Genomic DNA, 25,363 nt, shown 5'->3' with positions numbered 1-25,363 from the left:
TAAGATTTGCAAACTTAGTTCCACTTTCTAGTGAACCTGGGCCAATTTGAAAACCAAAGAGAGCTCAGCAATTTTGACTGATCTTTAATTTGAATATAAAACTCAAAATGTAATCAGAGTGGGCAGCCTCTGAAACCTTACAAATCCATACCAAAGAAAAGGTATAGGTGAACAACCCAGAACTGAAACCAGTGCTTCACATGTAAACTCTTGGTTTAATGTTCCCAGTACAAGGGGAACTGATTCTCATATAAAAATTGAACCAGCAAAAATTGTCTCTGTCAGGTACAAAACTTTATGAAATATGTCAATTGGTTTTCAAAAATTCATACAAAGCAAAAACTCCCTGTCTAAAGGTGCTGAGAAATCTCACTGAATCCATCTTGTTCAACAAAGCATTTGGTGTTACAACCCTAAGGTAGAAGAAGTGTGACTTATGATGCTGTAAATTCTGAACGAAGTATGTTAAGTTATATGTTTACCTGCTTCAGTGTACATGGAATCTACATACTTTGGATAAATTGAATAGGAATGAGTCTTATGCTGTAAGTATTTGTATTTATTTATTTATTTTGCTATAACTGAAATTGCTGCACATACTGTAACTCCTAGACTTCATGAATGTTTCTCTGGTTCCGAAAGCTAAGCTTTCATGTATTACATTATATCCGCTAATGGAATTTTCACCTTTTCAGACGCACTGTAACTGCATAGTAGAAATATGATTGTATTAATGGAAGCTAAGATTCCCTAAAGGTTAGCACATTTAAAATCAGGCATTGCTTGTGCAGTAGCAGTTCAAATGGTGTTTATGCTCACTGAGAATTTTCAAATGAAGGGTGCACAAGTGCATCATTGAGCTGTGTCTCCCAAATGTTGTGCCTCGTAGGAGGGATATGTTGGGTTGCCTGACATGTTGGGATATGTTGGAAAATGCACTGATAATTACGTTTTAAAAGGATGTACCATAGCATGATTCATACTTTCATATCTCTTCATTTGAAAAAAAACAGGAAGTTGATTTTCTGTATCACATCAGAGGAGTGAGATGGGTAGGAAGACAAAATTCTGATGTTAGGGCACTGATTCAGTTAATCAAAACAAACCAACAAAAAATTGTAAGCATTTTCCCCTTTGTATTTCCCTCCCAAAAAAATCTTGTCTCATTTTAATCTCTGTAGTGATTTAGAACATACAGCTCTTTTGATTGGAAGGGACACAGGTCAGGACATGAACGTGTTGTCACTCTGTTATAGTTACATTGAAATCAATAAATGTTCATTTAAAACACACAGAGATGAGACATTGGTTGCAAAGAGTTAAATAAATAGTTTGTCTGGAAACCAGAGTGTTTGCTCAGTTAATACATTATTCTTGCAATATTTTTGTTGGATCTATTTTCTCCCAAAACTGACATTTCTCTGAAATATGATTCTTAATATAATAGGGTTATGAAAATATGTTCTACTCTGTTGTCTAAGACACTTGTAAAATCTTCATTTGCCACCAAGAGCTGGAACATTTATATACATGAAAAGAATCCTGTCATTCTACAACAAAAATATTGCAAGTAAAACCAATTGCTTTTCCTGCACATGCTACTTGTGGGCAAGTTAAAAATACAAACTTCCTCATAATGCTAATATCAGATAAGGCTAAATCCATTACTTCAGTAATAAAATGTTGAGTGCTTCAGTTACAGTAGATTTAAGCAGTGAGTATGCTATCATACTCTAGAGGGTCCCATGCCATTTTGTGTTCTAATCAACCTACTTCATGGAAAAATGTCACATTATCTCTGTGGGCATGGCTTGTAACCTAAAGTATTCAGGCTGATGGAAGTTGCTTTGGGGGGACATGTCTGTCTTCGCTTGCAGGTTTTCATTTTATACAATTAGCTTTTGTGTCTTGAGACATCTACCTTCTACAGCTGCATATATTAGCCTTTTGACAGGTTTCAGAGTAGCAGCCGTGTTAGTCTGTATCCGCAAAAAGAACAGGAGTACTTGTGGCACCTTAGAGACTAACAAATTTATTAGAGCATAAGCTTTCGTGGGCTACAGCCCACTTCTTCGGATGCATATAGAATGGAACATATATTGAGAATATATATTTACACACATACAGAGAGCATGAACAGGTGGGAGTTGTCTTACCAACTCTGAGAGGCCAATTAAGTAAGAGAAAAAAAAATTTTTTGAAGTGATAATCAAGATAGCCCAGTACAGACAGTTTGATAAGAAGTGTGAGAATACTTACAAGGGGAGCTAGTTTCAATGTTTGTAATGGCTCAGCCATTCCCAGTCCATATTCATCCTATGTTGATTGTATCTAGTTTGCATATCAATTCCAGCTCAGCAGTCTCTCTTTGGAGTCTGTTTTTGAAGCTTTTCTGTTGTAAGATAGCCACCCGCAGGTCTGTCATTGAATGACCAGACAGGTTAAAGTGTTCTCCCACTGGTTTTTGAGTATTATGATTCCTGATGTCAGATTTGTGTCCATTAATTCTTTTGCGTAGAGACTGTCCGGTTTGGCCAATGTACATGGCAGAGGGGCATTGCTGGCACATGATGGCATATATCACATTGGTAGATGTGCAGGTGAACAAGCCCTTGATGGTATGGCTGATGTGATTAGGTCCTATGATGATGTCATTTGAATAGATATGTGGACAGAGTTGACATCGGGGTTTGTTACAAGGATAGGTTCCTGGGTCAGTGTTTTTGTTCAGTGATGTGTGGTTGCTGGTGAGTATTTGCTTTAGGTTGGGGGGTTGTCTGTAAGCGAGGACAGGTCTGTCTCCCAAGATCTGTGAGAGTGAAGGATCATCTTTCAGGATTGGTTGTAGATCTTTGATGATGCGCTGGAGAAGTTTTAGTTGGGGGCTGAATGTGACAGCTAATGGTGTTCTGTTATTTTCTTTGTTGGGCCTGTCTTGTAGGAGGTGACTTCTGGGTACTCGTCTGGCACTGTCAATGTGTTTATTAGCCTTGTCACTGTCGAGTTTACAAAACTATTAAAATGCTTGTAACGTGTACTTTATAATTGTTACATAACATGTTGCTGAAGGAGAACCCTTTGGATATCAAATGATTTGAAGAGAATATAGACATATTCATTTTATGTAAAAACTTAGCAGTTTGGTATTGATTTTAACATATTTGTGCTGATTTGATTTTTGTGTTTCTTTCCAAAAGGCCAGAACCAAAGCTAGCAATTAACTGCCTGAGGTGGTTGCAGGCAGGGCCGGCTCCAGGTACCAGCCCAGCAAGCAGGTGCTTGGGGCGGCCAAGGGGAAGGGGCGGCATGTCGGGCTCTTCGGGGGCAGGTCCCTCACTCTTTCTCGGAGGGAAGGACCTGCCGCCGAAGAAGAAAGTGGCGCAGTGGAGCTGCCGCCGATCGCGATTGCGGCTTTTTTTTTTTTTTTTTCGCCGCTTGGGGCGGCAAAAACCCTGGAGCCGGCCCTGGTTGTAGGAGTAGAATGTAACTTCACTTTACTTCCCACCTTGAAAACATTTTGGCTTTCTGTAGTTGAGACCTCTTTCAGCATAGTTTTTGTTCACTGAAGAAATTGCACCAGCTTAAAGCTGAAAGTGTAAGTTCCTCTTTTTTTGTACCCTCACCTTCTCCTATAGGAACTGCCTCAAAACTCAGATCTAACATGCGACTCACCACCCATTCCTCTTAACAAACTAAAGCACAAATATGGCACCACCATTCTGATGCTGAACATAATTTTTGTGCAGTATGAAAATAGTGGTATAGAAATCATGTGTGTAGATCCTATCGGCCCCCCCACTTTTTACTCTGTTGCCACTTGAGGCCCCTCTTAGTTCCCTCTGATTTATACACTTAAAAATAACTTTCCTCTGTGATCCCTATCCTCCCAACCCTAGGTCATCCCTGTGGTCTAGAGAGGATGTTATTCCAAGTTTTTCAGGTCATTGTGTCAGGATTTATTATCTCTATCTGGGATAACTGTTCTGATGCCCAAAGCATTTCCTGCTTGTCTGGTCAGTCCCGTCTCATCAAAGTGTAATAGCATTGGTGATGGCTGGGCCATTCTGTTTAAAAGGCTCTTTTCAGAATTCTGGGATTGTAGCTGTACTGGGAAGATGGGGTTATGGGTGGGTGGGTGGCTAGTAGGGATGTAGGTGCTGGGGCTAAGGGGTACTGGGAGACAGGAAGCTCCTGGGGACAGAGGGTGCTGAAGTTTCTGGAGGGTGGAGGCCTAGGGGGAAGGGAGTAGACTCCCAAGGGGGAAGAGGGCTGATGGGGTGACTGGGGGAGTCTAGTTGAGCTGGCTATGGGGGCTAGGATGTCTGGGGCTGGTATGGGACACCTTGCCTTGTTCTGCCCTCAGCATCTTTCCAGCAGCCTCTGCCACCTCCCGACTGCTCCTTCTGATCCAGTAGGGGGAGGAGGGAGAGGCTGCACTAAGGTGTATACTCAGTAGGTTACACTAGTGTCCAGAAGGAGGAACTGTAGACGAATGCCTACAATATTTCCACAGCTCAGCCACATGTGCAAGAATCCAGCAGAGGTTCAGGAATGCATGAAAGAGCTGCCAAATATGTAACTGTCATGTTAGATGCTTAACATCTGGCATCCCTCTTCTGTGGAAGTCAATGGGAGACGTGAGTATTCAGCAACCTGAAATCAGATGCTAGAGCCCTGTGCAGAGTTTTTGTTTTTTCTTCTGTTGACCTGACCATGATTTACTTTAAAATGTTAGTAATACCAGAAGTTGACCGGATTTGATTGTTGGGTTTGTTGTGGTCTAGCTACCTGAGCAAAATTTCCTTAATGTGCAATAATTTTCTTGCTGTAGTCCTAAATATTAACTTTCTGACATAGATTTTTACACTAGTTACAATACCCAAGTTTCCATCAACTACAAACTAAGGCCAGGTTCTGACATAGGTACCTAACTAATAGGTCTCAAAGTGTAATTGGAGAATCGTCATTGAACAGGTGTGTTTCTAGTGGGGCCCCACAGGGATTGGTTCTCAACACTATTCTATTTCACTTTTTTGTTAATGACTTGGAAGAAAACTTAAAATCATCAATGAAAAAATTTGCAGATAGAACAAAAGATGTGGAAGAGATAAATAATGGAGAGGACAGGTCACTAATACAGAGCAATCTGGATCAGCTGTTAAACTGGGTGCACACAAACAATATGTATTTTAATATAGCTAAATGTAGATGTATACATCTAGGAACAAAGAATGTAGGCCATAATTACCTGATGAGGGACTCTGTCATGGAAAGCAGAGACTCTGAAAAAGATTTGGTGATCATGGTGGATAATCAGATGAACATGAGCTCCCAGTGTGATGCTGTGACCCAAAGGGGTAATATAGACTCATAGACTCATAGACTTTAAGGTCAGAAGGGACCATTATGATCATCTGGTCTGACCCCCTGCATGCTGCAGGCCACAAAACCCTTCCCTGGACTCTGCCGCTGAAGTCCCCAATCCTGTGTTTCAGTGACTTCATCGGCAGAGACCCTCCTGCTAGTGATCCCTGCCCCATGCTGCGGAGGAAGGCGAAAAACCTCCAGAGGCTCAGCCAATCTACCCTGGAGGAAATTTCCTTCCCGACCCCAAATATGGCGATCAGTAAGACCCCGAGCATGTAGGCAAGAGTCTCTTGGATGAATAAGAAGTGGAATCTGAAATAGAAAAAGAGAAGTTATTTTATCTCTATATTTGGCACTGGGGAAACTGCTGCTGGAATATTGTGTCCAGTTCCGATATCCACAATTTAAGAAGGGTGTTGATAAATTGGAGAGGGTTCAAGAAGAGCCATGAGAATGATTAAAGTATTAGAACATCTGCCAGATAATGATAGACTCCAGGAGCTCAATCTATTTAGCTTAACAAAGAGAAGGTTAAGGGGTGACTTGATTAGAGTCTGTAAGTAGCTTTCATGTGGAACAAATATTTGATGATGGGCTCTTCAGTCTAGCAGAGAATGGTGTAACATGATCCAGTGGCTGAAAGTTGAAGCTAGGCAAATTCAGACTGGAAATAAGGAGTTAATTTTGGCAGCGAAAGGAACAGCTGACCATGGTTTATGGTGGATGCTCAACCACAGAGCTGTAAACAGGGGAGTTTGAGTGGGAGTTTGCAAGGGGAGTTTGGAGGAAGACTAAGAGAGGCAGGCAGAGGATCAGACAGGCTAGTGAAGGGAGTGTGTGGTGTTTTGGCAGTGTTTTGGTGCTCGTTGGGAGTTTGTTTTGCTGTGGGTGGTGGTGTTTTGGTTTGGTTTGTGTTTCCCGGGCTTACAGGATTTAGGTGGGAAGGCTATGACAGATGCAGAGGTGGTAGTGACCCAAGCGGTGGAAGACACAATGAAGATGACTGGATGTGGAAGCTGTGGCATGTACATGATCCTGGAGGGGGTACCTGATAAGAGTTTCGTTTGCATGAAGTGCCGCCTGATAGAGCTGATGGAAGAAAAGATCCGAGGATTGAAGATGCAGGTGGAAACTCTGGTTGAGTTTAGAAGGGGGTTTGAGAGGATGATGGAGCAAAGACATGAGGAGTCTGAATGGAAAAGCTCAGTCTTGCAGATGGAAGCAGGACCAAAGAACTCTGAGGGGAGACTGCTAGGTGAGGAAAATGGACAGTGGAAGCATGTCACTAAGAGAACCGGGCAGAGGAAAAGACGGGCTAGTGAAGGAGAAATAGAGCTCAGGAACAGGTTTGTGGAGTTGGAAAATGAAGAAGGGGCACAGCAGGTGGTCGCTGAAGGTGAGAGGACGAGGAAGAAGAGAAGAGCAGCTAGTCCTATAAGAAGAGGGGAAGAGTCAATGGAGATAACAACACCAAACATGAGTCTTAGGAGGATACGGGATGGATTGTGAAGGATTGCAAGGGTGAATAGGAATCGAGAGGACTTGCAGTCAGAGGGAACAGGGGATAGACCGGAGAATCGCACCGTCACCAGGAAAAGGCAGGTCTACCTGATTGGAGACTCCTTACTGAGAAGAATAGACAGGCCTGTAACCAGAGCTGATCCAGAGAACAGAAGGGTGTGCTGTCTGCCAGGTGCTAAGATACGAGATGTGGACCTGAGGCTGAAGAGGATCCTAACGGGAGCGGGAAAGAATCCGCTGATTGTCCTTCACTTGGGAACGAATGATATGGCTAGATTCTCGCTGGAAAGTATCAAGGGAGACTATGCCAGGCTGGGGAAGACGCTTAAGGAAATCGAGGCTCAGGTGATCTTCAGTGGGATTCTGCCTGTTCCTAGAGAAGGGCAACAAAGATGTGACAAGATTATGATGATCAACAGATGGCTCAGGCAGTGGTGCTATAAGGAGGGCTTTGGGATGTATGTCCACTGGGAGGCATTCATGGACAGAGGACTGTTCTCTCGGGATGGACTTCACCTGAGTAAGGAGGGAAATAAACTTCTAGGATGGAGGCTGGCACAACTGATTAAGAGAGCTTTAAACTAGGAATTGGGGGGAGATGGTTGGGAGATGTCCAGGTAATCTCCAGGCCGGATTTTAACATTGAGAGGGAAGAAAACGAAGTAAGAAAGGATACAGCCGTGGGTAGGAGAATGGACATACGGAGGAAGGGTAGTGTAGATACCATTGTAATAGGTGATACTGGTGGTAGAATGTCTGAGCCTAATCGGGTAAAGAATGTGAGCGAAGCCAAACAGCAAGAATTAAGATGTTTGTACACCAATGCGAGAAGCCTAGGTAACAAAATGGAGGAACTAAAGTTACTGGTGCAGGAAGTGAAACCAGCTATTATAGGGATAACAGAAACATGGTGGAATAGTAGTCATGACTGGAGTACAGGTATTGAAGGGTATGTGCTGTTTAGAAAAGACAGAAATAAAGGCAAAGGTGGTGGAGTAGCATTGTATATCAATGATGAGGTAGACTGTAAAGAAATAAGGAAGGGATGGAATGGATAAGACAGAGTCTGTCTGGGCAAAAATCACATTGGGGAAGAAAGCTACTAGAGCCTCCCCTGAGATAGTGCTTGGGATGTGCTATAGACCACCGGGATCTGATTTGGATATGGATAGAGACCTTTTTAATGTTTTTAATGAAGTAAATACTAATAGAAATTGTGTGATCATGGGAGACTTTAACTTGCCAGATATAGACTGGAGGACAAGTGCTAGTAATAATAATAGGGCTCAGATTTTCCTAGATGCGATAGCTGATGGATTTCTTCACCAAGTAGTTGAAGAACCAACAAGAGGGGATGCCATTTTAGATTTGGCTTTGAGTAGTGAGGTCCTCATAGAAGAAATGGTTGTAGGGGACAACCTTGGTTTGAGCGATCATGAGCTAATTCCATTCAAACTAAATGGAAGGATAAACAAAAATGGATCTGTGACTAGGGTTTTTTATTTCAAAAGGGCTAATTTTAAAAAATTAAGGAAATTAGTTAGGGAAGTGGATTGGAATGAAGAACTTGGGGATCTAAAGGCGGAGGAGGCCTGGAATTATGTCAAGTTGCAGAAACTATCAGAAGCCTGCATCCCAAGAAAGGGGAAAAAAATTCATAGGCAGGAGTTGTAGACCAAGCTGGATGAGCAAGCATCTCAGAGAGGTGATTAAGAAAAAGCAGAAAGCCTTCAAGGAATGGAAGATGGGAGTGATCAGCAAGGAAAGCTACCTTATTGAGGTCAGAACATGTAGGGATAAAGTGAGAAAGGCCAAAAGCCATGTAGAGTTGGACCTTGCAAAGGGAATTAAAATCAATAGTAAAAGGTTCTATAGCCATATAAATAAGAAGAAAACAAAGAAAGAAGAAGTGGGACCGCTAAACACTGAGGATGGAGTGGAGGTTAAGGATAATCTAGACATGGCCCAATATCTAAACAAATACTTTGCCTCAGTCTTTAATGAGGCTAATGAGGAGCTTAGGGATAATGGTAGGATGACAAATGGGTATGAGGATATGGAGCTAGATATTACCACATCAAGGTAGAAGCCAAACTCAAACAGCTTAATGGGACTAAATCGAGGGGCCCAGATAATCTTCAAGAATATTAAAGGAACTGGCACATGAAATTGCAAGCCCATTAGCAAGAATGTTTAATGAATCTGTAAACTCAGGGGTTTTACTGTATGACTGGAGAATTGCTAACATAGTTCCTATCTTTAAGAAAGAGGGAAAAAGTGATCCGGGCTACAGGCCTGTTAGTTTGACATCTGTAGTATGCAAGGTCTTGGAAAAATTTTTGAAGGAGAAAGTAGTTAAGGACATTGGGGTCAACAGTAATTGGGGCAAATTACAACATGGTTTTACAAAAGATAGATAGAATCATAGAATATCAGGGTTGGAAGGGACCTCAGGAGGTCATCTAGTCCAACCCTCTGTTCAAAGCAGGACCAATCCCCAGACAGATTTTTCCCCCAGATCTGTAAATGGCCCCCCCAAGGATTGAACTCATAACCCTGGGTTTAGCAGGCCAATGCTCAAACCACTGAGCTATCCCTCCCCCACAAACCAACCTGATCTCCTTCTTTGAGAAGGTAACAGATTATTTAGACAAAGGAAACGCAGTGGATCTAATTTACCTCGATTTCAGTAAGGCATTTGATACGGTTCCACATGGGGAATTATTAGTTAAATTGGAAAAGGCGGGGATCAATATGAAAATTGAAAGGTGGATAAGGAACTGGTTAAAGGGGAGACTACAATGAGTCGTACTGAAAGATGAACTGTCAGGGGGGAGGTTACTAGTGGAGTTCCTCAGGGATCGGTTTTGGGACCAATCTTATTTAATCTTTTTATTACTGACCTTAGCACAAAAAGTGTGAATGTGCTAATAAAGTTTGTGGATGACACAAAGCTGGGAGGTATTGCCAATACAGAGAAGGACCGGGATATCATACAGGAAGATCTGGATGACCTCGTAAACTGGAGTAATAGTAATAGGATGAAATTTACTAGTGAAAAGTGCACAGTCATGCATTTAGGGATTAATAACAAGAATTATTGTTATAAACTGGGGACGCATGAGTTGGAACTAACAGAGGAGGAGAAGGACCTCAGAGTATTGGTTGATCACAGTATGACTATGAGCCGTCAATGTGATATGGCCGTGAAGAAAGCTAATGCGGTCCTGGGATGCATCAGGCGAGGTATTTCCAGTAGAGATAAGGAAGTGTTAGTACCATTATACAAGGCACTGGTGAGACCTCATCTGGAACACTGTGTACAGTTCTGGTCTCCCATGTTTAAGAAGGATGAATTCAAACTGGAACAGATACAGAGAAGGGCTACTAGGATGATTCAAGGAATGGAAAACCTGTCTTATGAAAGGAGACTCAAAGAGCTTGGCTTGTTTAGCCTAACCAAAAGAAGGCTGAGGGGAGATATGATTTCTCTCGACAAATATATCAGACGAATAAATACCAGGGAGGGAGAGGAATTATTTAAGCTCAGTATCAATGTGGACACAAGAACAAATGGATATAAACTGGCCATCAGGAAGTTTAGACTTGAAATTAGATGAAGGTTTCTAACCATCAGAGGAGTGAAATTCTGGAACAGCCTTCCAAGGAGAGTAGTGGGGGCAAAAGACATATCTGGCTTCAAGACTAAGCTTGATAAGTTTATGGAGGGGATGGTATAATGAGATTGGTCTTTGACTATTAGCGGTAAATATGCCCAATGGCTTGTGATGGGATGTTAGATGGGGTAGGATCTGAGTTACTACAGAGAATTCTTTCTTGGGTGTCTGGCTGGTGAGTCTTGCCCACATGCTCAGAGTTTAGCTGATCGCCATATTTGGGGTCAGGAAGGAATTTTCCTCCAGGGCAGATTGGCAGAGGCCCTGGGGGTTTTTCACCTTCCTCTGCAGCGTGGGGCACGGGTCACTTGCTGGAAGATTCTCTGCACCTTGAAGTCTTTAAACCATGATTTGAGGATTTCAATGGCTCAGACACAGGTTTGATACAGGAGTGGGTGGGTGAGATTCTGTAGCCTGTGTTGTGCAGGAGGTCAGACTAGATGATCATAATGGTCCCTTCTGACCTTAAAGTCTATGATTCTATGATTTTTAAATCAAGATTGGATGTTTTTTTTCCCTAAAAGATATGCTCTAGGAGTTATTTTGAGGTAGTTTGGTGGCTTGTGTTATACAGGAGGTCAGACTAGGTGAACACAATGGTCCCATCTGGCCTTGAAATATATGAATATAGGTGATTAACTCCCATTGAAATCAGGAGTTATGTGTCTAAATGCCCTTAAAAATCTGGCCCTAAATCTATAAGCATCTGGTTTTATGGCAAATTTCAAAGACTCATGTGCTTTACTTTTTCTAGGAATAATTGGCAGAAATAGAAGTTTTCAAAATATACAGATCCCTGAGGCCTGGTTTTCTGCATCTCACAAAGTCCAAACACTCTCAGAATGAATCTCTGGGTTGCAGTCCCTGTGATTCCCAGCAGTGTTAATGGCACAGGCCCAACGTAGTTTTAGCAAATGTGAAAGTTTCTTTAGGGAATCTGTGACGCCATGCATTTGCAGCATCTTTGAAGCAAAGCATTATTTATTCATTCATTTCTTCAAATCATTGAAGAAAATAGGCTAACACACTGGAAGGCCTAGACACAGACTTCTTTATGTAAGTTGAACCTTTCTATCAATGACTTAGGGAGGTTCAGCTTATTACTGTCTCTGAGTTGAGAGGGAGAACCTGTCCTGCTTGTGGCATGCTCCCTCTGTTTCTGTGTCTCTGTTAGTCTCGGGTCAGCAAGCACCCATCTTCCCTTTCCTCATTCCCAAGGCCAGTATTTTTTAAGTTTAGGATTCCCTTTGATCCTAGGCTCAGCCATGGCTCATTCTAGCCTGGATGGAGCCAGACAGAAATTATTCCCCAATAAACTGATATTCCATATTCTGTTTTGTGTCGTTTTTTTTTCCTGTTGGTTTCTTCTTTAATAGCTTCCTTTGATTTAATTACTGGTCATCATGCAGGTTAATATCAAACAGATAATCTGAAGGGTATATGATATCTATAAACAAATATTGCACATAAAACCCTCATTCTCCACGTCTCGTTTTTGAGGCAAATATTACTAATTTTCCTATTGTTAGCTATTAACAAAAATCACTTTTTTATTGTTAAGAACAGATCAATCTATCGATATTTGCAATAAGACACAAGATCCTCTTTTGCATCACTGATTCAGTGATAAGGTGGGAGAGAAATAAATAAATAAAAAAGGGATAGCCAGCATCGTGCATTAGATCAGGAATCGGCAACCTTTGTCACATAGCCTGGGCCGGTTTGTTTACCTGCTGCGTCCACAGGTTCGGCTGATCGCAGCTCCCACTGGCCACGGTTTGCTCACTGGCCCCTATTGGCCTGGAGCAACAAACCACGGCCAGTGGGAGCCGCGATCAGCTGAACCTGCAGACGCGGCAGACATGGCAAGTAAACAAACCGGCCTAGCCTGCCAGGGTGCTTACCTTGGTGAGCCGCGTGCCAAAGGTTGCTGATCCCTGCATTAGATTTTCTAATGTCACTGAAACTCAAGTCAGGCTTTGCCTGATTATCACACATTGTCAAAACTCCTAACACCTCAATTACTAAGTGACTTTTAAACATTTCCTGGTATTTTATTCAAATAAATGTTTTAGTTAAACTGTTTTGAGTCAGGGTTATTACTTATTCATGGCAGCTTGAATGGCTTGTAAGTGCAGCTGCAGATGTTTGCCCCATTAATGAACCCAGACAAACTCTTCTCTCCCTTTGCAATAAGAGTGATCTATAGGAAGCCTGGAAGCAAAGTTGGCACATCAGCAATCAGGCACAATCTAGAAGCAAAACATCCAGAACAATATTGCCTGGGCTGACAACCTAAAGTAGCAAATGAATCAGTATGAACTCAAACTACCAAGAACCTCTTTATTTCTTCTCCTCAATTGCATAGACTAGACTGTTGATAGGTTGCATTGCATGTGTTCATGCAGTTTCAGCCACAGCATTCTCCTCCATCTGTGTCCACAGTAGAGAAATATAATTCTCTGTAAGGAATGGAAGTGAAAGTATTATCATGGGCTGAAAATCATTAGTTCCAGTGGACATAAAAACATAGGACTTGCCATATTGGATCAGAGAGATGATGCATCTAGTCTCTGATAGTGGCCAATACCAGATGGTTCAGAGGACTAAACCTTGCAGAAGGAAATTATAAAATAACTTGTTCCTATGGAAAGCTTCATCATAACCCCCAATAGCTAGAGGTTGGCTTATGCCCCAAAACATCAGGGTTTTTTCCCTGCCAAAGTTATTTTTCTATCTTTTATAAAATATTTCCTATTACAACTCTAAATATTCTTGTTATCCGGTAAATGTGTAGTCCTTTCTAATGCCTGCTGTGTGCTGCAGCTGTCAGTCATCCAGTTCCCAAAATTCTGGCTCGATATTGAGAGAGGATGAGGACAACGATTTTCTGTTGGTTTTTAATCACTTCTGGTAATCTCAAGCAGTAGGTGATTTAGTATGTTGTTAATTTATAATTCTTAAATTCTGCTGGTAGGAGGTAGATCCTATAATGTAGCAATTCCATGTTGCCTCGATACACTTGCTACAATATGACTGCCACCTGCTCACTTTTGGCCTGAGTGATTGGCTAATATTTAGGGTCTTGTAGGTTGATTCTTTAGGAGGAGAAACTGATGATGGAGTCAGGTATTTCTTTTATGCAACCCTGTGTATTTACAAAGAATTTATTCAAAGTCCTGTTTCTGAGAATACAGTATGAATCAAACTACAGGAGGTATTTTTTTTTGTTCACAGTTCCCAGTCTCTTTCTAGCCAACACTCTGCCTACAAACCTCTCATCTCTTCACTTTCTCTCAGGGCCTTGTTTCTAGGGCTTCTCTAGATTTCTGATTGGCTTGTTGGGTGCTTCTATCTGCATGTTCTCTGGATGCTTATGCTGATAGATATAAACACCTCCATCAAACTATAACCATCAAAAGCCCTCTGCACATATCTCAGTTTCTGAAGAGCATTGTATGTGGCCTGTATTTCGGGTGGTAGCTCCTATTGTTTCAGCTCTCTTTCTCCAAAAAAAGGAGCTTAATTCCTTCTTACACTTATCCTAAATGAAGGATGGCTCTCAAGCCCATCAGCTTCAATGAGGTTTCACCCAGCCTCCATCATAACTTTACTGTCATTATTTATTTGTATTGTTGTAGCACTCAGAGGCTCCAGTCAGGGATTAGGATCCCATTGTGCTAGATGCTTTACAAACATATAAAGTGAAGATGGTCCCTGCTCCAAAGAACTTAGTACCAGAGTGCAACAGGTGGATACAATATTGATGGAGGAAGCGCAAGGTAACAGGCAGTTGATTCTGATTGGTATAATAGGTAACAGTCCCAGCACAACTGCAGCCAAACCATCATCAAATGCCATCAACCAAGCCATTATTATCATCATCATCCCAGCATATAAGAGTTCTAAGGAGTGCTTTTGGCATAACCCATCCCTCAGTTGATCAAGCATTGACTATGTTGAGGCACCTCCCATTTCTCCACCAATGATTGAAACTGATCTGGCATTGTGATCTTAATACTTTCTCCTTCCTTACAACCGCCTCCGTTGTTTTCAGTTAAGTTCCAGCAAGGCGCTTGAGCAATCCTGTAAGATAGTGTCTTGACTCCCACTGACTTCAGTCGGAGTAGAAGGGTTTGAACACCCCACAAGAGTGATCAGCACATTACAAGACAGGGCCTTCACAAGACGTTTTTAATAAAAGGAGAGCCATCTCACTAGGTAGATATTCCAAAACAGCTTCAGCTCTGATGGATCATAAAGTCAGAACAAATTCCATGGATCAAAATGAGGCATCAGTTGTTGGTTTCTCAGTTTTACATCCCTCCAGAATGTGATGAAGTGGGAACAGTTCTCAAGGACAGATAGTAATGAAACCACAAAAATAGAGCACAAACATATAAAATCGGTACAGAGAGAATAAAGTGTGTACATGTATATGTCTGTGTATATGTGTATATATACTCACAGATTTTTTTACACTGAATATATTCTCTCTCTGAAAATAAGGTTCATATTGAGATACATTTTAGTTCTGAATATTTATGTGCTTTCTCTTTATTTATGTATTGAACAGAAAATTCTTTGAGTGCCATGTTTTCTTAGTATTTCCTATGCAATATATATTATTTTTATAGGTAAAAGATCTCTGAAGTACACAGATTAGAACTAGAGGGTTGCACACTTCATTGCTTCTGTAGGTTGAACTATACTTCCAGTGCGAGAGATCAGTTTATTGAGCTGCTACCTGTGATATGCGTAGGCAGCAGCAAGGGGCACCAGAGAGACTGCATTGCCTATAAGCACCAGGCAGTCTGTGGGCCTGATTTTCCTCTAAATCAGGCTTATCCAGTTGTCTATTTTCACCACAATTAGTAGGCTTTTGCTCAATGATACCGAGAACATTCCCTAAAAAGTTGGAATTAATCAGATGTGGTGTTCAAAAGTTACAACATTATATCCAGACAAAAAGATGGACAGAGAAATGCCATCAAAGCTGGGTAGAGAGAAATGGCAGCAAGTTAAAGGTAACACCCTCACTTTGCTTGGCCTAAAATAGTGCTGACAATTTTGATCAATCTAATTTACCTCTTTCCATTGTGAGCCACTGCAGTTTATGAAGTTTGAGGCAACAGTGAAATATTTTAAAAAGTTCAAAACTCGTCAGAAAATCAGAACAACAGGCTATTGAGTGATAAGATCAATATACATTAGATTCTCAGTACCATTTTTAGTAAAGTATCAGAGGGGTAGCCGTGTTAGTCTGAATCTGTAAAAAGCAACAGAGGGTCCTGTGGCACCTTTAAGACTAACAGAAGTATTGGGAGCATAAGCTTTCGTGGGTAAGAACCTCACTTTATTGGGAGCATAAGCTTTCGTGGGTAAGAACCTCACTTCTTCAGATGCAAGTCTTGCATCTGATGAAGTGAGGTTCTTACCCACGAAAGCTTATGCTCCCAATACTTCTGTTAGTCTTAAAGGTGCCACAGGACCCTCTGTTTCGTTTTTAGTAAGCAGATGTTGCCTGCAAGGGACAAAATGAAACCACACAAAATGGAAAAATATTCCATTTTATAAAATAAAATTTTCGGGAACTCCCGTTTAAGTTGTATAAGTTTATGAAAGTACCATAATGTCTGGCTTTATGTACGCATTCCATGTGCTTTGCCTTGATAAAGATAATTGTTTGCTTATTAGCTATACTGTCTGGTCCCTCTTTTTCCATAAAGTCCTTATGATCTTAGTGAGCCAGAAGCTTGGTGATCTGTACAAAAAGCAGTTATGAGTGTCACCTGGCAATTAGAACAAAGTTAAATTTGATAGTATTTGTTTTTCATAAAACCATGTTGATTTACATTAATTATATTATTCTCCTTTAATTCTTTATTAACTGAGTCCTGTATTAGCTGCTTCATTATCTGGCCTGGGATGAATGTAAGACTGAAAGTCCTCTAATTACTTGGGTCATCTCCATTTATCCTTTTAAAATATTGGCACAACATAAGCTTTCTTCCAATCTTCTGGAACTTTTCCAGTGTTCCAAGATTTATAGACAAACAACATCTATGGTCCAGCGAGCTCCGTAGACAGCTCTTTTATAACTCTTGGATGCAAGTTATATGGAACTGTTGATTTAAAAATATCTAGCTTTAATAGCTATTGTTAACATCCTCCTGAGAAGCTAGGGGAATAGGAAGAGTGTAACCATGTGATGTAATTACATTATCTGTTTTTTTTTTGCCAAATATAGAATAGAAATATTTATCAAATACCTCTACATTTTCTTCATTATTATTGTTAATTTCACCATTTCCATATAGTAATGGACCAATATTGTTGTTAAGATTTTTGTTCCCAGTATACTTATTATCCTTAACTCTACTAGTCATAGATGTCTCTTTGTATCCATTGACTTCCCTTATCAATTTTCTACAATTCTTAGTTTCTGAGTTATATTCATTATTATCAACTTCCCCTTAGTTACCGTAACTTCCCTTCTAAACCAGGTTGTTTTTTTTAACCAGTACAGTCGTCTTCTTTGATTGTGGGATTGTGGTTTCTTGGGGGATGTGAAGTAAAGTGTTCTTAAACAATTCCCAATTATAATTCACATTTTTCTGATTAAATGCTTCTTCTCAGCTGATCTGGCTCGTAATTGTTTTCAGCTTTGTGAAACTGACCCTTTTGAAGCACCAAGTATGCATTTTAATGATCTAGACTTTATTCTGTTTGCACATTATAAATGTGATTGAATCATAATCGCTTGTACCTAAGCTCCCATTACCTTTCAGTTCTGTAATCTGTTCCTTTTTAACAGTGAAGATGAGATTTAATAAAGAATTCCCCTGTGCTGAATGCAACACTTTTTGAATTAGAAAATTGTCATTATAATATTTAGAAAATCCAAATGTTTTAGTACTGGCAGCATGAGACCGCCAGCATATGTCAGTCAGATTGAAGTCCCCCATGATCATGCACCTTTTTATCTTACACATTATAGATTGGTGTGTAAGGAGATGGTCATTCTGTTCCCTATGATTTGGTGTACTGTATCACACACGAGTGCCCCATCTTGTGATTTACTTGTTAGGACATTGATCCATAAGCAATCAAGATAATTTTCTTCTGATCTATCAGTAACTCAGAAACAGATAATGTCATTGTGGACATAGAATGCTACTCCTCCCTTTGCACACTTGATTCTTCCTACTTAAGTTATAACTATTGATTTTAACATTCCAATCATGCAAATCACCCTAGTACATTACCGTAATACCAAATTGATTGAATTTGTGTCTTGGCTTCTGAAGTCAATGGGCAAGAATACCTTGGTGATTGTTCACATCGACACTAATGGCATTGTGTCACAGGATATCTCCCAGATAATAGATGATTTCAGGGAAATTAAAAGTGTGCTGAGTAAGAACGATGTCCAAGCAATCGTCTCTGAGATCCTTCCTGTCCCACTAATGAGGGAAGACAGAAGATTCTGAAAGTGAACTACTGGATAAGTCAGAGCTGTATGGTTTTGTTTTTCTGGAACATTGGTTCATTTTCTATGGGGAGAAGAGGATGTATAGATTGGATATCCTTCACTGAAATAGAACGGGAACCAAATTCCTCAGAAACAGGCTGGCTAGAGTAGTCAGGAGGGTATTAAACATATAACAAAAGGGAAAGGTAAAAAGAGGGGAAGATATGAGCATTCATTTAGCACAGAATCGAGATGTTGAAAACAATTAATCAAGGAACCAAAGGAAAAGAAGAAATTCTTTAATTGTCTGGACACCCGTCAGAAGAGCCTGGGTAACAAACAAGAGGAATTGGGCTAAGCTACCATCCACAGGTGTTTCCTGTACATCACTACTTTCCGTTGGACCAGCTGGATCTTGAGAGGTGTCTTTCACATTTTTCACATTTATGATATGCTATTATTTGGAAACTTCTAGCTGTATGGAATTTCTTTTGGTCCTTTTCTGTCTGTTGCCCACAGACTGTCCATCCCACATGTCTCAAGACATGTAGAATGCTGTTGTGACCTCTTGCCTCTGCTGATTATGAATTGCCAGCTCTCCTTTCTGATTTGTCTCTCACCAATTCCTTGGTGGCCAGCTCCTTCTTTTCTTGAACCTGGGGTATTTATGTTAACCGGACCTGGATGTCTAGGAACTCTTCACCTTCTCTGATTCTCAGTAGTGTCTTTGCTTGCCCCTGGAATCCAAAAAATCTTCCTCCAGCATAGCCACCAAATTCCACTTCATGTACTGGAAGGCCTTCTGGCCTCAGGCAGGAAAGAAAATATGGCACATCCACTGCAAGACACCCTCATTGCTCAGTTAATGGCCATCTAGAAGTTGCATATAGAAAAGTTCCAGGTTTTGCTTCAAAATGACTTTTCTTTTTGAAATGTAAGTTAATTTATCATTTAAAATGGGGGGGGGAGGGAAATGTCAACACTTGAAAAGAAACATTTCAGAATTATTGAAAAAAAAATGTTTCAATTGACCTGAATTCTTTTTTTATGCAAATTTTTGAGATTTCCCTCTTTTGTCCCAATGCAGAACAGGATTTTGTTTTCAAAATCTCAAAAATTTTCAAAGAAAGAAAAATATTTCCTTCCCATCTCTAGTATTTACCAGTGTACAGATATATGCTGCACTAGGGGAGGATTGATCATGGGATAATTTTAGAGTGTTAGTATCAAAACTTTAGTACAAGTAAAGTGACCATATCTGACATACTGCTGGTAGAACATTTCCACCTCTTTTAGACAGGCACTGTATTCCTGTGATATGATTATAACTTATTAGTCAGATTTATACTGTTTGGGGGGGGATATAGTTATTATGTGCTGTCCTTATAGGGTAGGGAATTTCATGCAATAAATAAATATATTTTATATAATTAGCACAACCCACCCTAAAATGTAGAAATTTGATATATACCGTATTTTCCGGCGTATAAGACGACTGGGCGTATAAGACGACCCCCAACTTTTCCAGTTAAAATATAGAGTTTGGGATATACTCGCCGTATAAGACTACCCCTCTTCCAACGCACACCAAAAAAAATTAAAAAAACATCAGATTTGATTTCAATATGGTAATTTTAATTCAAATGCTTATGACATGCAGGTACTTAGCAGGAAAACTGTCACTTATAAACATAAGGCTGTTTGTCATCAAACATGTAAACATAAAACAGTGCAAGTGGATTAAACTTTTCCTAATTCACTCTAAAGCTGAAAGGAAGGATAAGACAATAAACCCATAGGAGCTGCCATGCTGTTTGTTTTCTAAGCTGTCAACCAAACTGGAACTGATGATGATAGGAGGAAGATAACAAACAAGAGAGAGAGAGCAAGTGCCGGGCAAGTCCCTGGCGAGTTAGCAACGCCCATCATAACTGCAAGCTACGGTATTTTTACAGGTTTTGCTGGCGTGACAGTTTCCCTTTAAAAGCCTTCAAAATCCTCCTGTTCGTCATCTGATATCATAAGTACATCAATGACATCTTGTGATACATTTGTAAGGCAGTCATCGTATGGATCGAATTCCGTATCAGATGGTGTGGTCTCAGCTTCGGCTTCCTCTTCATCTTGCCACAAGTAGTCGTCCTCCATACCATCTAATGAATTTGATATGCCACACTTCTTGAAAGACTTGATTACTGTTTCTGCATCAATATCATTCCAGGCTTTTATGACAAACTTGCACAAAACATCCAACTGTGGAGCATGCATGTTTCCTCCTTTTGTGAATGACTTTTCGCCGCTAACCATCCATTCATTCCACTGTTCTTGAATGCGATCTTTAAATGGCTTGTTTAGGCACACATCCAGTGGCTGTACCAACGATGTCAATCCTGCAGGAATAACTGCCGCATCTGTGTTTAGTCTTGCAAGCATTTGCTTGGTGCTGGGAGTTAAATGAGCCCTGAACATATCCCACACCAGTAGACTACATTTTTGAATAAGTCCACCTGGTCGCCTGCTCCATACATTATCAAGCCATAGCTTTACCCCTTCTTCATCCATCCAGCCCTTTTCATTCACATGTACAAAACAACCAACAGGGAACTTGAATTTCGGCATTGTTTTTCTTTTAAAAATAATCATTGGTCTCAGTTTGGCGCCATCAGCTGTGCATCCTAGTACCACTGTAAAACTGGACTTCTCATGTCCTGTTGTTTTAATTAAAATTGTTTTTTCACCTTTTTGATGGACAGTTTTATTTCCAACCATATCAAAATTCATTGGAGTTTCATCCATATTTCCAATACTACTTAACGCATAGCCATGTTTAGTGCGCTGTTGTATTACGTATCGATGGAAACTATTTACTTTGCTATCAAGATCTGCAGGTAATTTTGGGGCAATTTTCATCTTTTGCCTCAGTACCATATTATGCCTTCCCATGAATCTAGTACACCAGGATACAGTGGCCTTAAATCTGTTGCTGTGATCTGGGTTAGATTTGGCCCACTGAAGTGCAATCAAATGTATTTTATTTCGTGTCACTACATAACCGTTTTGGCGATGCTCATTCACCATGTCTGCTACATGTTTTTCGAGTTCTGGCCAATGTGGAGTGCCTCTTCTTAATGCACACTTACCCCTTGGCATACTCTTTAATGCTTTTTCATTTGCTTTCCAGTCCCGACCCATCTTTTCTGTTACTCCATATTGTCTTGCAGCAGCGCAGTTATTATGTTCCATGGCAAAGTTTACAACTTTAAGTTTGAAACTGGCTTCATATTTCTTTCTTCTTGCTGGTGGAGCCATGATGGGGTTTTGACTGTTGGACATTTGTATACTGTACTGTATGTACTGGTGCTATACTGTATGAACAGGTACAGATACTGGTGCTGTACTGTATGTGGTACCCAGTATACAACAACCAGCCAATCACGGCAAGCGATGTACCTTACCGGCGATTGGCTGGTTGTTGTATACAAAGCCTGCTTGGATTGGTCAGCTCTCCCTGCCTGCCCAGCCTTCCCTGTCTCCAAGACTATCAGAGCGGTAGTGCAAACACGCCTCTTTCACCCGTCTGGCCCGCCCTTGTATCCTATTACCTCCTTCTCTGCCTCTCAGATCTCGCACATGCGCGCCTGCGCCGCTTCACTGCAGTCCTCAGGAGCGAGATCTGAGAGGCAGAGAAGGAGGTACGGTAATAGGATACAAGGGCGGGCCAGACGGGTGAAAGAGGCGTGTTTTTCTGGGCACAGCGCCGCTCTATCTCTTTTTTCCATACCCCGGGCGTCCCGGACGCCTGCAGCTTGCTCCGCCCTTCACTTACACCTTCCCGGTGAGGCGCCCCCTCACCTCATCATCGGGCGGGGATGCGGCCGCGGCCGTTTTTGAGCTCCCCCCACCATATGCGGCGACCGCAGATTCTCCAGTCCGGCTCGGAAGTTTCAGCACCCGCCCTATAAGACGACACCCGGCGTATAAGACGACCCCCGACTTTTGAGAAGATTTTCCTGGGTTAAAAAGTAGTCTTATACGCCAGAAAATATAGTAGTTCTCTGTTCATTCATCACTCCCTTGCTATAACCTCAGATTTAGAGTTAATGACTGGTGTAAATTGTACTGCATGCAAGGAGAGCGAGAATCTCCCCCTGCCTGGTAAGAACTCATGAATTCTTCCGCTAGGAGCCCCCAGTGAACGCATAGGCAGTTGCCTTTTTCTTTTTTTTCTTTTTTTTTTAATTTCAATGCTTGCAGGATGGGAAGTTGGCTTGGGAATTACTAATGCACATACGATTTTTATTTAAATAAAATACTCAGCCACAAGATTTAAAAAAAAATCATTTTTTTTTTTAACTTCATGCATGGACTTTTAGTATTGCTTGAAATTAGATTTCATTGTGATTTCTTAATTCTTTGCTTTTAATCATTTGTTTGTATCCTTCCAGGCTTCCTCTTTCTACACAGATGTCAACAGATGTCCTTGCTGCTACTTCTGATATATCTGAACTTCTCAAGCCTGTTGTGCCTTCCTTGAGTTCTCCTGCGTTGCCATCAGTGTGTCAGGAGAGTTTGTGCCATAATGGAGGGACTTGTCATCACATCCATCTTTCTAGTGGGGCCACATCATTTCAATGTGACTGCCCTTTACATTTCACTGGGCGTTTCTGTGAAAAAGGTAATTTTGCTTCATTCTTTCTATATTCATTCAGTGTTCTGTTTCTTCAGAGCAGAAAAAAAAGGCAAAGAGAGAGATTTGCAAACATTTTTTTTTCCCCGCTTCTGATTTCATTCACTCTCAGTAAATCAGGAGTAAGATCACTGGAATAAATTGAATTACATTCATGTGAAGCTCAGAAGCAGGCACATTAACAACAATTGCAGAATAGAATAAATAAAGACCACTGTGGAATGCCAACAGTCAGTGAACATTACACCACCATTGGAAGAGAAAAAGTATTAGTCATGCAAAGTAAGAGAAATGTTTATATCTCCTTAAAGACAGCAAGCTTTTCATTTCAACAGAATGCATTTGTTGCTCCCATTTTTTCTTAGGCTGGACAGTTTGACTAATCCTAAATTTCTGCCTGACTTCCATTTAGCTGTATGGAACTGCTGTTGATTTTTAAAAGACTTTTTCCCCTGCATTTTGTTTATACCCTTATTGAATTACTGCTGTACGTGGATGCTGATATTTCACAGACAGCTCAAAGAAGCACATTTTAGTTAGCTTTGATGTTAGATAAAATGACTTCTGTGGATAACTTTGGTTTTCTTGTAAAAATTCTGAATGATATAAGACAAACTGGTCAGTAGCTGTTACCTTTTATGTTTGCAATCATAATACGTTTATGCTATTACTTTTCAGAAACTTACCTTTCCTAATAAGTAGTATAGCAAGTTTAAAATATTGTTTTAACGTGTAAGGTATAATCACCTCTCAGTGGTGGTAGATAGTTCCCATTAGCACTAATGGGAATTACTTGTGCGTAGCTAAAGGAGAATATGCCCCCATTACAATTAAAGCTCTAATATCCTTCTAATAGACTTTCCATTGTATGAAATAGTACAATGCAACTAGAGCCAAAAATGCACTTTCCAGATTGTCAATATATCTGAAGATAATGGAACTAACCTGCATCACCTTGTATAACTGGCTGAAAGTAGGTCATTGTACTGTATGGGAAACCAATCAATGACTCGAAGTTAGAAAAAATGACTGCAGTGTGTGATGCCTTGGATTTCATAGAATATTTTGTTACTTCTCATCTCTTTCCCAAGTTTGTAGTAAACTAAATCATACTCATATTTTTTTTTCAAATGGTTAGTGTTAAAACTTAATTGTGGGAATATATCCCACACATCTATTATATAGAATTATCTTGTATAATTGTTTCTGAATTCATTAGCGTTATACAAGCTGTGCCGTAAACTACCTGACTAAAAAACGTTTGTTTCTCTAAGGAAGTTCTTCTGACAGAACATGTTTGATGGCAATACAGAATCTTTTTGGGTGTTATTTCTTATGGTTATTTGAATTTTAGGGAGAGATTTATCCTCAATATTGCAGGGATTGCAAATAGAAACCCTTGTACCAGCAGGCGCTCCTAAACCTCAGTGGGGCTCAGATAGTGTTTGGCCTTTCTGGGGATCCTGATAGGAGCAGGCATCTTTAAATTACAGCTGAAGTGCCATCAGCATTCTTTTAGCAGGGCATACACATGGCATATGCTGAATGAATGCATCCACCTTGGCTAATGCCGCCTGCTTCTGGGGCTGCATTGTCCAGTGCAGAGTGGAGTGGAAGTTGCTAATGCCTTGTCCTGAGGCCATTTCACCCATTAACTGGTCTTTCTGCCTCCAGGAGCCCTTTACTCTGGGTTACTTGGTGTAATCCCAGGGTTGAATCAAACTCTCCAGGCCCAGTGTTGCTCTCATCAAAGTCAATGAGAGCTTTGCCCAAGGACTTCACTGGAAATAAGGCTGTAATCAGGTGTGGACTTACCCCTGCGGTGCCTCCTGCTGGTCTTCTCGGGAATTAGCTCACCCAGCATCCGGAGCGCCCTCTACAGGCCAGGTGTCCCGCCTGTCGTTGGCCCCCCCTGTGTCCCTCCCGGACCCCAGAACCCTTCGCTTGGGTGCTGCCCCCATGGCAGTACCCCACTCTCTCTCTGTGTCTCCCCACCCAGGGGAATCCCCACCCCCTATCCCAATGTCACCTCAGTTGTGGCTACTGCCAGTCACCATCTAGCCCCGCGCCCTGGGGCAGACTGCAGTCTATCAGCCAATCATCACAGGCAACAAGGAGTTTGGACTGGCTGCCTTTACCCACCCTCAGGCTGCCCCTCTGCAACCCCAATACCTATATGGGCCTAGGACCAGGCCCTGCAGCCTGCGGAGTTGCTGGCCTATGGCTTCCCAGCCCCCAAGGCCTTTCCCCAGCCCTGCCTCACTCTAGGTCCCCGGTGAGCTCCCTGCAGCCAGGCCTGTCTCTCTCTCCAGTCAGAGGGAGACTCCTCTGCTCTGGCTATCCTGGCCTTCTTATCAGGGCTGGCTCCAGGGTTTTGGCCACCCCAAGCAGCCAAACAAACAAACAAACAAAAAAAGCCGTGATCACGATCTGCGGCGGCAATTCGGCGGGAGGTCCTTCGTTCCGAGCAGGAGTGAGGGACCGTCTGCCGAATTGCCGCCAAACAGCTGGACGTGCCGCCCCTCTCCGAAGTGGCCGCCCCAAGCACCTGCTTGGTAAGCTGGTGCCTAGAGCCGGCCCTGCTTCTTATAAGGCTGAGTGGCTCAGTTTGGGGCGTGGCCCCAGCTGCAGCCACTT

The 25,363-nt window shown here is 41.4% G+C and overlaps 1 protein-coding gene across 1 annotated transcript in view; it reads left to right on the top strand.

The window, feature by feature from the left end:
* Window positions 1-25,363, top strand: part of LOC101938928 (protein eyes shut homolog) — a 616,724-nt gene that overhangs the window by 180,287 nt on the left and 411,074 nt on the right. The window contains exon 7 of the mRNA XM_065587927.1: window positions 22,485-22,714. Coding sequence (XP_065443999.1) covers window positions 22,485-22,714 — 230 coding nt within the window. The remainder of the gene's footprint in view (window positions 1-22,484; window positions 22,715-25,363) is intronic.

This window comes from Chrysemys picta, chromosome 3 (genome assembly GCF_011386835.1).
Source record: "Chrysemys picta bellii isolate R12L10 chromosome 3, ASM1138683v2, whole genome shotgun sequence".
In the NCBI taxonomy this organism is placed as follows: domain Eukaryota; kingdom Metazoa; phylum Chordata; order Testudines; family Emydidae; genus Chrysemys; species Chrysemys picta.
Note: the sequence above shows the minus strand (reverse complement) of the source record. Positions and strands in the feature narration are given on the sequence as shown.